General features: G+C 41.2%; 1 protein-coding gene across 1 annotated transcript in view; it reads right to left on the minus strand.

Annotated features, from left to right (window-relative positions):
• Positions 1 to 17,209, minus strand: part of LOC127440120 (laminin subunit gamma-3-like) — a 166,260-nt gene that overhangs the window by 74,385 nt on the left and 74,666 nt on the right. The window contains exons 7-8 of the mRNA XM_051696522.1: positions 984 to 1,082; positions 136 to 272 (exon numbers count right to left, since the gene is read on the minus strand). Coding sequence (XP_051552482.1) covers positions 136 to 272; positions 984 to 1,082 — 236 coding nt within the window. The remainder of the gene's footprint in view (positions 1 to 135; positions 273 to 983; positions 1,083 to 17,209) is intronic.

A 17,209-nucleotide genomic window follows, 5' to 3' on the forward strand; every position in this document is an offset into this window, starting at 1 on the left:
GAAACAACAACAGAAAGTGCTAATAATTTTTATGAAGAGAGAAAAAAATTGTCATTACAGTAAGACGCAAAATTTAGTCATTGCAGTGGAAGGCAAAACTCAATCGTGCCAAACCAGTAATGTTTAGTAAATTACCTTCTAGGAAGTCTGATGTAATATTGATAGGCAAGTGCTGATTGGAAGATAAGCAGGCGAGGGAGTGGCCAAAACAAAAGCATTTCTTACAGCCCTCTGGATTATCCAGTTGTAGGTTGAAGGAGCCTGGTTTGCACCTATAATACATGCAAAGGCAAATAAAACAGACTAGGTAAGTGTGGGGGAGTGATGTGGGTCCACTAGAAGGCCTTCTAAGCAACATACACCGATCAGCCACAACATTAAAACCACCTGCCTAATATTGTGTAGGTCCCACTCCTGAGCCTTATCTTAATGATTTTATGCACTGCACTACTGCCACACGATTGGCTGATTAGATAATCGCATGAATGATTGTTGGTGCCAGACATGCTGGTGTGAATATTTCTGTAACTTCTGATATCCTGGGATTTTCACACACAACAGCCTCTAGAATTTACTCTGAATGGTGCAAAAAACAAAAAACATCCAGTTAGGGGCAGTTTTGCAGATGGAAACGCCTTGTTGATGAGAGAGGTCAACAGAGAATGGCTAGACTGGTTCAAACTGACAAATGGTAACTCAGATAACCGCTCTTTACAATTGTGGTGAGAACAGTAGCATCTCAGAATGATATTCAGAGATGCAGGTTGGCACTGTTTTGGTGGCACGAAGGGGACCTACCCAATATTAGGCAGGTGGTTTTAGTGTTGCGGCTGAACGGTGTATAGCAATGCTATGGTTCAGAGGACTTTAGCAGAAATTCCAATAGTTCAAAGTCCAAACACTCTAATGGAGTGTGAAGAACCTAAAAAATTTGGTTATAAGAAATAGAGAGAAAGAGTGAGAAAGAGAGTATAGAAGGTTACCTGTTGCAGGACTGTCCCTCCACATTAGCCTTACAGTGGCAGCGTCCATCTTCAGCTGAACAAACTCCTACACTGCCCTTCTCAACACATTCACACAACCTGTTCACAACACACACATATATGGGAGTTTCATCAACCATGGGCACTTTTGGCCCTATAGACTTTTAGAAAATAAACTTTCTTTAAACACTTTTCACTCTCTTACTCTTAGTGTACTTCATTTTTCTACAAACAATAAAGTGGATATAGAGAACAGTATATGCATATACCTGTACACAAACAACAGTGGATCTACATGCATCACAAGAAAATTCAGTCAATTTTGTCTTTTTTTTTCTGAACCAACAAATTTTATGTCCACCACACCTCAAATAGTTTTAGTCTGGGGTAGATTTTTTTTTTTAAACATTTGTCTTGCTAAGGCTAATTTCATAGCCATGGGCAGAGACTCAGAAACAACCTCTGTGGTCGTGAACATGGGATGAGACTCGGGAATGACCTCCGTGGTCGTGTACAGGGGATGAGACTCGGGAATGATCTCTGTGGTCATGGGCATGGGAGGAGACTCGGAAACAACCTCCGTGGTCATGTACATGGGAAGAGACTTGGGAACGGAAACTTTTCTTCTCTTCCTCCTCCTCTGGATGGCCAAAGTTGGCAATGCTGGCTCTGGGATGGGCGAGGCTGGCAACGCTGGCTCTGGGACGGACGAGGCTGGCAACGCTGGCTCTGGGACGGATGAGGCTGGCAACTCGTTGGCCGTGGCAGGTGTGGGTGTTGGTTTATTGACCATGGCAGGCGTTGGCACTGGCTTGTTGACCATGGCAGGCATGGGCGCAGACAATTTTTGAGGTAGGGTCTTCATGGATCTACGCACCGACATCAGTGGCAGATCATACAACTTGGAGACAGGGGCCATGTAAGGCTTCGAGACAGGGGCCGTGGATGCAGGTTTTGGCCTGGGGTTCCTGCCATAATCCACTGTATAAGGAGAACCGCTAACTTCCAGAGCCTTCTCCACATAATCGCTGAGTGTCCAGTGAGGATCAGCCGGAGGCATCAGTTCCCTCAGTGCACTATTCAGACCGGCCCAGAAGAAAACCACCAGAGAGTTGTCTGGATAGTGCACTACATTTGCCAGCTATAAAAACTCACAGGCATGATCCTCAACTTGACGGTCCCCTTGTTGAAGGAGTAGAATCCTGACGGCCACTAGATCCATTTCTCAGTCAGTCTTTCTGTGATGAGACAGGAGAGGAATGAGGATCTAAATGCAGCCTTTTTTAATAAAACAAATGTAAACCAGGTAACTCAGAACATAATGAAACAAAACACAGGGAACAAAGCACAGCATAATACAGATGAAGACCAGGGGAAAACAAGGGCTTAAATACACAAGGGAAAACAAGGGAAAGAGGAACACCTGGGGAAACAATCAGGGGAAAACCAATCATGAAATGAAACTACAAAGGACTACAAAACTAACAGTAACAGGGAACTAAACCAGAATTTCAACATAAAAGTCAAAACAAACAACAGGGAATATGTGACAACCAGCCTTCTGTCCAGTAAAAGGTGCAGCTCACCAGTAGGCAAGGAGTTACTAGTGAGCGTTACCCCTTTGGATAAATCCGCTGGTAATAGAACCCTCCTACCGACTTGGTCACGTCACTCGGTCTCGGTTCTGGTGGACTCTGGAGCAGAGGGTAACTTCATAGACACCAATCAAGTGGCTAAATGGTCTCTTCTCAAGACTCTTCTGGACGAACCCATCACCGCCAATACTCTCTGTGACACTCCTCTCACTACGGTTACCCACATCACGGCATCTCTCCAGCTCATCATCTCTGGGAACCACATTGAGGAGATCCGATTTTACATCATCCACTCTCCCTCTGCTCCAGTGGTTTTGGGATATCTGTGTGTGGCAGCGGGGGCATGGTCAAGCATCTCTCCGGAGAGAGAGAAAGCGGTAAGGGCGCTTACACCTGAGCGAGTTGTGTCCTGTTCTGTGTCACAGGAGGAGCCGGTGGACCTTGCCGGAGTTGAGGGCAGTGTTCAGCAAGTCTCAGGAAGCTTCTCTTCCTCCGCACCACCCGTATGACTGTGCTATTGATCTCCTTCCTGGTACTTCTCCACCTCGGGGACATATGTATTCGCTCTCAGCTTCCGAGTGGGAGGCCATGGAGAGGTATATTGGTGATTCTCTTGCAGCCGGTATTATTCATCCCTCTTCCTCTCCGGCTGGGGTGAGGTTCTTCTTCGTGGGGAAGAAAGATGGCTCTTTGTGTCCCTGCATAGATTATTGGGGGCTGAATGACATCACAGTAAAGAATCATTATCCTTTGCTGTTGATGTCTTTGGCCTTCGAACTCTTGCAGGGAGCTTCTGTCTACACGAAGTTGGACCTTCGCAATGCTTACCAGGCACTCAACAATGATGTGCTGCGTGACATGGTCAATCAATTCATTTTTGTGTATCTTGATGATATCCTCATTTTTTCTAGTAACGGATGTCCAGATGGAGTTGGTCCGAACTCACGTCCTGGCATCAAGGAGCTACTTGTACCCAGGCATTAGTTAAGCAATGGTTCTGGTGGACCTCTATGGCGTGGGATGTATGGAATTTAGTTTCGGCCTGTCCGGTTTGTGCTAGCAAGTCGACCCCCTGTGGGGCTCCTTCAGCCGCTGCCAGTCCCTTCGGGACCCTGGTCTCACATTGCCATGGATTTCATTACCAGATTACCACCGTCCAATGGCAATACAGTTATTTTAACTGTAGTAGACCGGTTCTTGAAGGTGGCTCATTTTATTCCCCTCCCCAAATTACCTTCAGCGAGGGAGACAGCGGCAGTAGATGTTGATCAAGTCTTCCATATCCATGGCCTCCCGGCGGACGTGGTCTCCGACAGGGGACCTCAATTAGTGTCTAAGTTTTGGGCATAATTCTGCCAACAGCTCAGAGCAATTTCTAACTTGTCATCTGGGTTTCACCCACGGACCAACGGGCAGGCCGTGGGGCTAATCAGGATTTGGAGAGGGTCCTGCACTGCGTGGTGTCTTGGGAACTATCGACTTGGTGTTCCAAACTATCCCGGTATGTGTGTACGGCCGAGTATGTGCATAATTTCCTCCCAGTCTCGTCTACGGATTTGTCGCCCTTCCAGTGCTGTTGAGGCTACCAGCCCCCGTTATTCCCAATCCCAAAAACATGACGCTGTTGTTCCGTCCACGCACGCATTCATCCAGAGATGGCGTTGCACCTGGAGTGTCGCCAGAGAAGCCCTTCTCTGGACTGGTGATCGGAACAAAGAATCAGCTGACTGTCACCATTCTAAGACCCCGGTTTATGTGCATGGACAGAAGGTTTGGTTATCCTCCCAGGACATTCCTCTCCAACTTCCCTTATGTAAGCTGGGACCTAAATTTATTGGACCGTTTACCATCTCTAAGGTGCTTAGTCTGGTGGTGGTTCATCTTAAATTACCCCCCCCCCCCGTTTTATTAAAATTCACCCTGTCTTCCACGTATCTAAAATAAAGCCCGTTGTCTGCTCCCCCCCTTCAGCCCGACTCCTCTGTTCCCTCGCCACCTCATCTAATAGATGGGGCTCCGGCTTACTCTGTTAGATGTCTTCATGACGTGAGGTAGAGGAGCAGAAGATATCAGTATCTGGTAGACTAGGAGGGCTGTTGTCCGGAGGAGAGATGCTGGGTTCTGGCTTGTGACATCCTGGACCGTGCCCTCATCGACGAATTCCATCAGCATCATGGTGGACCTTCAGGGGACGCCAGGAGGCATCCCTAGTGGAGGGGGTACTGTCACGGTTCAGGCTTATCTGCCAGTTCCTTTTGTGTGTTTACGTTCGCCTCATGTGTTTTCCTTTGCCGCGGAAGCGGAGCAATCAGTGTTTCCTTGGAGACGCTCGTTTGCGTCACTCATGAGGTAATCACCTCCACCTGTGTGTCATTACCACTGTGTATTTATTTTCCTCTCGTGCCTCTTCTAGTCGCCAGATTGTTCCCGTTTGTTTTTCGTGTGCAGTCTTGCCTTCCTATTGGTCTGTTTTCATGTTTTCTGTATTTTCCAGTGTAGTTTCGGTGGTTACCGCTCCTGGTTTCACCTGTTGGATTTATCGTATGGACATTTGCTCTGAACCGTTACTGCTCTGTGGATTACTCACCTCGTCACATTGTCATCCTCTCCACCATTCCTCACCCAGGTGTCTCAGCTAATCACATCCAGTGCTACTCTGTGGACAACTTACCTCAACACCGTAATCATCCTCACTGCCTTTCTTCGCCCGGGTGTCTAAGCTCATCACAGCCATCACTGCTCTGTGGATTACTCACCTTATCGCTGTTTTCATCCTCACCACCATTCCTCGTCAGGGTGTCCCAGTTCATCACTGCCATCATTTTCTTTTTCATTCCTTCTGCATTTGGGTTCTTCCTTAAACCACACCTGACAATTATCCATAATTCTCTTACCTGATAAGTGTTCCACCTCTCCCTTCTCTCTTTCTCTGCTCGTCTCTTTTCATTCATGTTTCGCTCCAATGAACCAATTAATTTGCACCCAAAAACACTGACCCACATGGGCCACAGGAGTGTATTGGTGTATATAATTTTTGTTTGATGTTTTGCCTTCCTCCTATGCTTTCTTCTGCATTACGCCATTATTTGCGTCATTGGCTATGCATATGTAAGGGGCAAGTCGCCACGTGTGGATTTAATCTGCATGTTGCACACTGATTACATTTCTGTCTTTCTTTCTTTCGTGCTTATCTCTTCCTTTTTATAAAGATTACACATTCCTCTCTCTCCTTTTAATTAAGGCACAACCAATAACTGTATATTTTTGTATTACCAAAGTGTTAGTAGCTTAGCTATACAGTAGATACACCATAATGTTCGTGTTCATTTAATAGGTATGAAGTTGCCATCACAAAGCCCTGACCTCAATCTGATAGAAAATTTGTGGGCAGAACTGAAAAAGTGTGTGTGAGCAAGGAGGCCTACAAACCTGACTCAGTTACACCAGTTCTGTCTGGAGGAATGGGCCAAAATTCCAGCAACTAATTGTGAGAAGCTTGTGGAAGGCTACCCAAAATGTTTGACCCAAGTTAAACAATTTAAAGGCAATGCTCCCAAATAGTGTATGTAAACTTCTTACCCACTGGGAATGTGATGAAAGAAATTAAATCTGAAAAAAATAATTCTCTCTACTATTATCCTGATATTTCACATTTTTAAAATAAAGTAGTGTTCCTAACTGACCTAAGACAGGCAATGTTATCTATGATTAAATATCAGGACTTGTGGAAAACTGAGTTTAAATGTATTTGGCTAAGGTGTATGTAAACTTCTGACTTCAACTGTATGTGCATTGCGTAAATGTAGCTGCAGCGTAACTGCAACAATAGGCTCGCTTTTAGCTTTCAAAATTACAGCGTTTCTGCTGCTTAACGGAGCTGAAGTCCTAACCAGAAAATAAAATGATTTCCGGGTTACTATGTTGAATATTTCCTTAAAAAACAGCCATAAATTAGTACAAACCTGATTATCGAAAAATCTAATTTGCATGAGATGGGGGATCATATCTAGATCCAAACAGTAATAAATACGGAGCAGAACCCAAATCCCAAAGTGAACACTGATGACTTCCTAAATTGTCTGGATTTAATCAGATGTACTGAATAGAAAGTGCTGTTTGTGCTGCCAGACACATTTTCTTTTTCTCTTTCCTGCAAAATATTCATTTTTAGAAGCAATAGAACTGATTCATTGTCAAATTAGAATGATATCTTAGATTTACCTGCAGTATAATCTGTAATCAGAATTTCCAAAGCTACTACGGTCAGATGTGCTGTCAACCAATAGCATTAAAGCGACAGTACGAACGGCCACCACTAACACAGATTGCAGAGTCTAGCGACACCAAGCAACAATGTTGTTTGCTTTACTCTGATTAGTCTTTAAGTTAAGCATTATTTTGTAAATGCGTTAAAATAACAGTGTTAAAACTTATTTAATCGTTTTAGTTATCATGTAAACTTTGACAGGTCTTTAATTTAATACCTATGATTTTTCATTTAACTCATTGCCCTCCACATTACCTGAGCAGCCCACACTTTGGGTAAACACTGGCCTCTGTATCTGTTTTTGTTTGTCGGACATTGTCTTTTGAGTCAGTGAAGTTTTTTTCTCTCTTTTAGATTACCAATTGATGATCTGCTATCGGTGAAAATGTAAGTTTTGCACTGACACGTAAAAGTATATTAAAAACAGTCCTTACGACTCGTGCATCGTATTTTAAGTATTCTAATGGCATGCAAAAGGATGTGGTGAGAAAAAAGCAATAATTTAAGTGAAAGTTTTTCAGTAAAAATCTTTATGTCTGTTGATCATTTACACTAGAGAACACACTTGTTATTTTTTTCTGCAATGCTATAGAAAGCAAGTTCTCATGTGAATGAGCCTCATGAACACATAACAAACATCAAGATTTTCATTGACAAATTACTTAAATTCCAGGCTGTTTCTTACCAAAACATCATAAAAGTAGTCCATGCAACTTCACATTCCAAGTCTTCTGAAGGGATGCATCCCTTCAGAAGACTTGGAATATGAAGTTGCATGGACCACTTTTCTGATGCTGTTGTCCTTTTTGAAGCTTTAAAGCAGAATCTCTATACAAGCTATTGTATCAAAGGGATAGCTGACCCAGATGTGAATGACTTTCTTTCTTCTGCAGAACACAAATTAAGATTTTTAGAACAATATCTCAGCTCTGTAGGTCCATACAATGTGAATGGTGAACAAAAATTCGAAATTCCAAAAAGCACATAAAGGCAGCAAATAAGTAATCCATATAACTCCAGGGGTTTAATTCATGTCTTCTGAAATGATCCAGTTGGTTTTGGGTGAGAACAGACCAAAATATAACTAATTTTTCATTGTACATCATGACTTCATGCTCGATTACACTTCCTAGCACCATCTAGTGCTCTGTGTATGCGTCAAGCACTAGGAAGTGTAATCTAAACAGTAATGGCCAGTAGCTTCGCTTCAAATAGCAAAGCTATTAGCTTAACTAAATTTCTGAGTAGCGAAGCTATATTTTTGATTAGATAGCGGCGTAGCTTTGACAAAATCATACATCTTACATCACACAGGTGTTACTATCGGCAGTTTTGAATCAGAACAAAAGATGTCAGACTCACAAATGAATTGCTCATCGGAGTCAGTTTTTTACAATGAATTGGTCACACGTAATAGCAAAGTGGTCTGAATCTGTTTGTGATGCTGAATCATTTGGCACATGCTTTCACTTGCCAACATGCTTACTGAGTATTTTAAAATATGGAAAGTAAAGATAACGCTGGTCGAGTGGATCTACAATCAATGGAAATCAAACCTGCAAATGCGTCCAATCATTTGTCAGTGATGAAGAAGGTCTTTTATAAGTGTGCAGCTTGTGAACAACACTGCTGGTAAAGACACGTTACCACCAATAGAGTATCAAAACATTTAGTAGCCTACACAAAAACACATCAAAAAAGTACCATGGCATTGCTATGTTTTTGCACATGTACCATTACTTGGGAAGCACCATGTTAAGACAATGATATATGAATAAGTTAATCATATAGTGAAGTGTCATAGTAATACCATGTTATTCTTTGAATTACCTTGAAGCACCGTGTAAATTCAATTGTATATGAATATGGTAATCATATATCAAATTACCATGGTAGTACCATGGTACTTTGTGAAGTACTTTGAAGCACCATGTAAATACAGAATAGTACATCAATATGGTAATTGTATCTCAAAGAACCATGGTATTACTCTCTGATACTATCAGATATCACATTGCTATTGCCCAGACATGCGCTCTCTCGCTCTCGCTCTCTCTCACTCACACACACACACACACACACACACACACACACACACACGTTGGTGCAGCTATCATTATGAGGACTCTCCACAGACATAATGATTTTTATACTGTACAAACTATAGATTATATCCCCTAACCCTAACCCTACCCCTAAACCTAACGCTCACAAAAAACTTTCTGAATTTTTACATTGTCAATAAAACATTGTTTAGTATGTTTTTTAAGCGATTTAAATTATGGGGACACTAAAAATGTGTTTTACATGCACATACATTTCATATTGCACCATACTGTATATTTGTATACTGTATTGCACTATACTGTAGACCTACTGTACTGTACTGTGCTATGGCTTAGATAAACATCATGTGATTAGTATTTTAGATGCTTTGTTTATGACAGTATACTCTGTGCATATGATTGAAAAAAAAAATGAAGTATCTTAAATGTAGCAAGCTACTTTTGGTGTGTAGTTTGTCGGGTAACTTGCTACTTTCTCTGAAGTGTAGCTTTTAGCTTAGCTTAACTAATTTTTTTGTTGAGTAGTTGGTAGCTTAGCTAGCTAAATTTTTTTAGTAGCTTGCCCAACACTGTATCTAAATTTAGTAAATTGATTTAGTAAATCTAAATTGAATAAACAAAAATAATGCCTTGAAATCATGACTGTGCACAGAGACTGTAATGGTACAGTGATAAAGGAGTTATATTTTGGCCTGTTCTCACCCAAAATCAACTGGATCGCTTCAGAAGACATGGATTTAAGCACCAGAGGCATATGGATTACTTTTATGCTTCTTTAAAGTAACCTTTTGAACTTCAAAGTTCTGGCCATCATTCACTTGCATTAAATGGACATACAGAGCTGAGATGTTCTTTTTACATTTTTATTTGTGTTTTACAGATGAAAGAAAATTTTTCCAGAATTGTATCTGCTGTTTAGTACCTTAAACATTAATGTATAAATCTGTGTGAATAACTTCTATTTCCGTCTGCTCTGCATGAAATATTTGTGTTATTCCGAAGTACTAATGCATTTGTAAGATATTTTCACAAAATGCTGCATGCAAGGTCATGATATGGAGTTCTTAAAGAGACCATATTATGCTAATTTACAGGTTCATAATTTTATTTTGGGGGTCTACTAGAATAGGTTTACATGCTTTAATGTTCAAAAATACATTATTTTTCTCATACTGTACATTCCTTTTCCCCGCTCTTCAAACTCTGGTCAAAACGCTCTGATTTACCTCCTGTCTCTTTAAAGACCCCCTTTCCGAAAAGCCCAGTCTGCTCTGATTGGTCAGCTGGCCTAGTCTGTTGTGATTGGTCAACCGCATAAAGCATGTGTCGAAAATGTAACGGCCCTTACCATAACCGAGTTTCAGCTCCCGTGTCTTCCTGAGCAGCTGTAAACACTACTGTAACTGTTTTTGCCGTACCAGCTCTAGCCCAATAATGAATGAAATAATGGAAGTTTGGAAGAATAAGCTGATAGATCCGAACCACCTTCACAAGCACAACTTGAGCAGGACATTTCACAGTGGTAAGTTCTAATTTAGTACCTTTCTTACAAGTACACTGTTGATTATTGTGAACTGAACAAAGATTCAAGTAAAAGACAGTAGTGCATCTAAGTTAGTCATCTTATGCTTGAATGGGTGTAGCTGTACTTTTTTCACCTGATATATGAATGGAGAACAGAGGCTTACTCCCGGTTGGACATTACCGGGGGGGTATTAGAGAGTTAGTGAGTAAGTTAGCCGTGGACTACCGATAGCGGCCATAACATTACAGCTTGTAATTATTATGATTATATAAGACTCTTGAGATCGACCATTTTCTTACACAGTTTTAGGTAAAAGCTGGCCCACAGCTGAATAATAAACCCTAACCAAAACAATAACATTACATAGGAAGTTAGCCAAAAACTACTGTGGATTGCAGAAGTAAAATGACCGTTTGTAAAAATAAATCCATCTCCACACTTGATCACTATTCATGATAGTAAGAACGACAAACAATCTGCATAATTCTACACAATTATAGGTAAAAGTGGACCCGCAGCTGATTAGCAAAACTATTTAAACACAATAACATTAGCTAGCAGGTTAAGCAGAGGCCTACAGCTGTGCACTGTGTGTACACCGTAGCTACAACACAAAACTCAGCATTTGAACTCTCGGTACCAGATAAATCCACAAATAATCAAACATACTTGCAGGTTGTGATCCTGAAGCACCAGATTGTCCCAACAAAGTGGGAACTGCACCATCTTTCAGGAGTAACCCCACTTGAAAATCCGGCATTGGTTGTGAACAGAGAACAGAGGCTTAATCCTGGTTGGACATTACATGGGGGGTATTAGAGAGTTAGTGAGGAATAGTGGTAAAAATAAATTTTAACCACTGATTCTTCAATTCGTATGCCTTTGGAAGTCCAAACAAAGAGGTTTTGCTTTCACAGTGAGGAAAACAGCGTCTTCTTGACATGGCGACAACACTAACCCAACTCATCCTGGCCTTGACTATAACTACGTTTGTTTGATGGCGGGCCAAAGTAGCGCTTAGGCGGGTATTATGCAAATGTGTTGCATAGTGATGTAGATACTTTACGGAAGAAATGGCTAGACTATAAACAGCCCCTTTCTTGTAGTTCTTGAGCAGTGTTGTCTGTGGGAGAGAATAAATCCCTTTGGTGTGGACTTTGTGCTTTGTAACTTTGCAGACATTTTACATGCACAAAGAGCTATATTACACACTAAAGGAAAGGTAAAATCCCAAAAAAGCATAATAGGGCCTCTTTAAATTAAAGTTCGGGAGGAGCTTGCTCATCTAATCTGCCAATCAACCTGCAGGCAGCAGAGTATATAAACCGCCGCTTACCTCACTCTAGTGACAATCTTTCCACCATCTGGCCCCACCCACTTACCCACAACAGATCTTATGCAGCGAGAGACCTGAATGCAACTCTGCTGCGAAGCACTGCTCAGTGGCGATTTTAGGGGATGGCCTGTGGTGGCCTGGGCCACCCCTGAAATTTCACTGGCCACCCTGTGGCCACCCCAGAACTGATTGGTAGTTCATCAACACAAGAACGAAGAACCAATAGAAACACCTGTCAATCAAAGATGACATCTCAGGTCATTTGTTGATTTAGAGCCACACTGACCCAGGGTCAGTTTTATATTTCTGACCATTATAGTAGTGGTGGGACTGAAGCTGTGTGAGCTGATCTTTGATCGGTGGGGGAGGGGCAGGCCGCAGGTGGCCAGGCAGGTGCCGCAGGTCGCGGGCAGCGGGCGCCAGGTCTGGAGTATAATGGTTGGTCAGAAGCACGAAGCTGACACGAGCTAGCGTCTACCTCCAACTTCCAATGAGTTGACGACGTCGATTTGTGGTCAAAAAGAAAGCTGTTATTTGAGAGGTATGTTCATCTAATCTAACATTTAATTTATCCCGAATTTCCATGTGAATGTGAAAACATTTTTCATTGTTACAGTAGCTAGGTTAAAGAGTAAGCTAGACCCTACACCACATTCAGCATGTTATCTTTATATTGACATAAAATATGAAATGCCATGTTTTCTGATTTAATGACGGAGGTGTGTAAAGCGTTTTACAGATGTATATGTTCAGTAGCTAAAGTTATATATATGGCTAACCTGTGTGTGAAATGGAAGGGTTTGTGCTGTGACTGTACTTTAAATCTTTACATGAGTTATTTATGAGCTCTTTATGTGTATTATTGGTCAGTCAGACCAATAAAATCTTCAACGTTTTTATACCTTAATTGACATTTTAAATATGCAGAGGCAGGGCAAATTGCACTTAAATGCCGCAAATGATTTGACTAACTATTTTATTTGGTAATATTCAAAGTAATTGAAGCTATCAGAACATGTGGAAAATAAACCTGAGTAGACACTGTAAATAGAGTTTTGTTTTTTACTGTATTCAGAGCTCAATCTGCAATTTTAGGGTTTCCAGACAGACACCTATAATCCCTCGTAGCCAATTTTACACACTGTACCCAATTTAACAATATTTCTGCTGGACAGTGCAGTTATAGCTAATAAATGAATGAATAATTGATTGAATGATTGATTGAATTGCGCCTCAATCAGTTATCACCTGTACTTGTATCTTTTTATGATTATACACTATACCTGATGTTATACGCAGATTCATTCTCTACAATGAGAATAGCTCTTAAAAATGTGTAACTGACTTTTCCTAAACAATTACTGATTTAAAAATGCATGTTATGATAATATAACCAGAGATTCCCAGAAACTGTAATAGATTGAAATGGAACAGGAATAGAAAACTGTCAAATGTCAAAACAACAGCCTGGTATTGAATACAAACAATTCAGTGAATGCTAACATGAGTTTAAGAATTCATTTATTCTACATGTGTAGATGTTGAAGCAAAGCAATGTGATATTTACACATTTTGATCATGTGCCATTCATAAAGGTTCTCCCGGTATCGCCACCCCACACTAGGTCTGTGCCCCATCTTGGCCACCCCAGTAAAAATGTCCTGGATACGCCACTGGCATTGCTCTCTTCAGATAAACTCCTCCATCGCAAATAATCACGTTATTCAACAGACGCTGCCGCAGCAGCACACTATTTATATAAGTTGCCGCATTGGCGGCTGCATATTAACTGTTGTGTTCTAACCTGTCTTTCCAATTGCAGCTTCAATTTAAGGAGGCATTTTATTCCCACGTACTCCAGTGCTTCAATCTGGTTCTACCACACAGGTGGTTCCACTCAGCTTAATTACTGTGCTTCAGCTGTCTCACTCTCTCACAGCTCCAGAGAAAACTCCTCATGCAAGTCAATCCATTCAATAGTGATCGCAAATCCATTTGTCCTGCATATCCGTTTATAGCGCAGAGCTGCAGCTCTTTTTATTCTCAGATCATTTTATTCTGTTGGTCACATTATTGTTTTAAACCTGTAATTCCCAGCATGGCTTATACGTTTTCACATAAATTATTTTAATAATGAGGCAAGCATGAAATTGCTGTTTAATATCTTGCCTTCTCTTAATAACGAAACCATGAAACAGTCATTCTAACAGTTATTCTCAAAAAAAAAAATATTAAGGAGCTAAACATCCTTGTAAAGTACATAAAAGCATGTACAGCTGTTAACAAAACTTTAACTCTTAAGCTTACAAAGCATTCACTGTAAATAATCACAATTGCTGTTAACCATTTTAAGCATCTCTCCTACATTCACGCATGTATGTCAGCATGCTTTTCCCACCATTGACCCTTCCCTTTCTTTTCACAGATGCTATTACTATAGAATTTTGAACACAGCTCTATAATATAATTCATGGAACTGCTCTACGTCCAGAAAATTATCTACTGAGCAGAATACGTTCCTTCAGCCTATGACTACACAACCTTTAAAAGCATAAAGGGGCATGTATTGTATATGCATTCATATAATCATTACTTAGATGGTCCAGAGATTCTTCCCAACATCATAATTAAAAATCTCTAGCCCAACTTCTCCATCCCAGCCTTAAGGCGTAAGCAGACAAGAACCATTCTCTACTAATGCAACAAAGATTCTTCCTTCTGTTTTGTCGCTAATATTTGCTTTCTCTTTTCTATAAATTCATGTCCCCAAAACGTCGACTGCATGCTTTTTACCTCAAATAAGCATTAGCAGTCTGCATTGTGGGCTCTCCCGTTTGGATGCAGTGTGAGCCTACGAAATTTGGCCACAGGTTCTCCCATTTGAAACGCAGTGTAGGCCCTCCAGTTCGAATCAGAATCAGAATGAACTTTATTGCCAAATATGCTTACACATACAAGGAATTTGTCTTGGTGACAGGAGCTTCCAATACACAACAATATAAAAACAGCAAAAAGACTTTTAAAAAATAGAAAAATATTGAAAAGAAAAAAGTATATATAGAATACACAATAGACAATATATATATATATATATATATATATATATATATATATATATATATATATATATATATATATATACATACCTCTCTTTGTCTGTAGTCCCCACATGCTTTAAAACATCCACCATTGTGCCTGTACCAAAGCAATCAAAAATAACTTGTTTAAATGACTGGCGTCCTGTTGCTTTGTTGCTCTGACCCCCATCATCAGCAAATGTTTTGAGAGACTAATCAGAGATTACATCTGCTCTGTATTGCCACTCAATCTTGACCCGCTGCAGTTTGCTTACCGCAACAACAGCTCCACTGATGATGCCACTGCATCTACAATACACACTGCTCTCTCCCACCTGGAAAAAAAGAACACTTATGTGAGAATGCTGTTTGTAGACTACAGCTCAGCATTCAACACCATAGTGCCCTCCAAGCTAGATGAGAAACTCCGGGCTCTGGGCTTAAACAGCTCGCTGTGCAGCTGGATCCTGGACTTCCTGTCAAGCAGATGCCAGGTGGTTAGAATAGGCAGCAACATCTCCTCATCACTAACCCTCAACACTGGAGCCCCACAGGGCTGTGTTCTCAGCCCACTACTGTATCCCTTGTACACACATGACTGTGTGGCAACACATAGCTCCAATGCCATCATTAAGTTTGCTGATGACACGACAGTGGTAGGTCTGATCACTGACAATGATGATACAGCCTACAGAGAGGAGGTGCACACTCTGACACACTGGTGTCAGGAGCACAACCTCTCCCTCAACGTCAGTAAGACAAAGGAGCTTGTGGTGGACTTCAGAAGAAAAGACAGAGAACACAGTCCCATCACCATCAATGGAGCACCAGTGGAGAGAGTCAGCAGCTTCAAGTTCCTAGGTGTCCACATCACTGAGGAACTCACATGGTCTGTCCACACTGAAGTCGTTGTGAAGAAGGCTCATCAGCGCCTCTTCTTCCTGAGACGGCTGAGGAAGTTTGGAATGAACCGCCACATCCTCACACGGTTCTACACCTGCACTGTGGAGAGCATCCTGACTGGCTGTATCTCCGCCTGGTACGGGAATAGCACCGCCCACAACCGCAAAGCACTGCAAAGGGTGGTGCGAACTGCCAGACACATCATCGGAGGTGAGCTTCCCTCCCTCCAGGAAATATATACAAGGCGGTGTGTGAAAAAAGCTCGGAGGATCATCAGAGACTCCAGCCACCCGAGCCATGGGCTGTTCTCACTGCTACCATCAGGTAGGCGGTATCGCAGCATCAGGACCCGCACCAGCCGACTCCATGATAGCTTCATCCCCCAAGCAATCAGACTTCTGAACTCTTAATCTCCCACGATCAAAATACATCAGCACTGCACTTTATTACCCTTACTCTTATATCTCACACCGGACTGTCATAAATTATATTATTATTATTATATTATGTTCTCTCTTAACAACTGACTATCAACCGACAGCCTGAATGTCAATACAGTACAATACTGTACATTCTATATATATATATATATATATATATATATATATATATATATATATATATATATATATATATATACTTTTTTATATATTTTTATTTTTAATTTTTATTGAATAATGTGTATCTATATGGTGCGTATTGTATACTGTACAGTGTATGTTATTATTTGTATATTGTTGAGTGTAATTATGTGTATAACAGATGTTTAAATTGTGCTGTGTTTATTTGATGTTATTGTAAATTGGTATATGTCTCATCACTGTCACGACTGCTATGTTGATCGGCGCTGCACCCAAGAATTTCACACACCATTGCACTTGTGTATATGGCTGTGTGACAATAAAGTGATTTGATTTGATATATATATACACACACACACATACATACATATACACATACACACACACACACACACACACATACACATACTAGTGCAAATCTAAATACAAATCGGTTATGTACAGTGTAAGAGAATGAAATGGCAGAAGAGGTAGGATGTGTTGGATAATATAAAAAGACTAAGCTGTGTATTGCACATTAATTATTGCTCAAAGGGGCAGTTTTAACTGTTCATTAGATGGATAGCCTGGGGGAAAAAACTGTTCCTGTGCCTGACGGTTCTGGTGCTCAGAGCTCTGAAACGTCGGCCAGAAGGCAACAGTTCAAAAAGGTAGTAGGTAGGGTGAGTGGGGTCAAGAGTGATTTTTCCAGCCTTTTTCCTCAGTCTGAAAGTGTATAGTCCTTGAAGGGAGGGCAGGGGGCAACCAATAATCCTCTCAGCAGTCCAAACTGTCCTTTGTAGTCTTCTGATGTCTGATTTCATAGCTGAACCAAACCAGACAGTGATTGAAGTGCAGAGGACAGACTCAATGATTGCTGAGTAGAACTGTATCAGC

Source organism: Myxocyprinus asiaticus, chromosome 4 (genome assembly GCF_019703515.2).
Source record: "Myxocyprinus asiaticus isolate MX2 ecotype Aquarium Trade chromosome 4, UBuf_Myxa_2, whole genome shotgun sequence".
Classification (NCBI taxonomy): Eukaryota; Metazoa; Chordata; class Actinopteri; order Cypriniformes; family Catostomidae; genus Myxocyprinus; species Myxocyprinus asiaticus.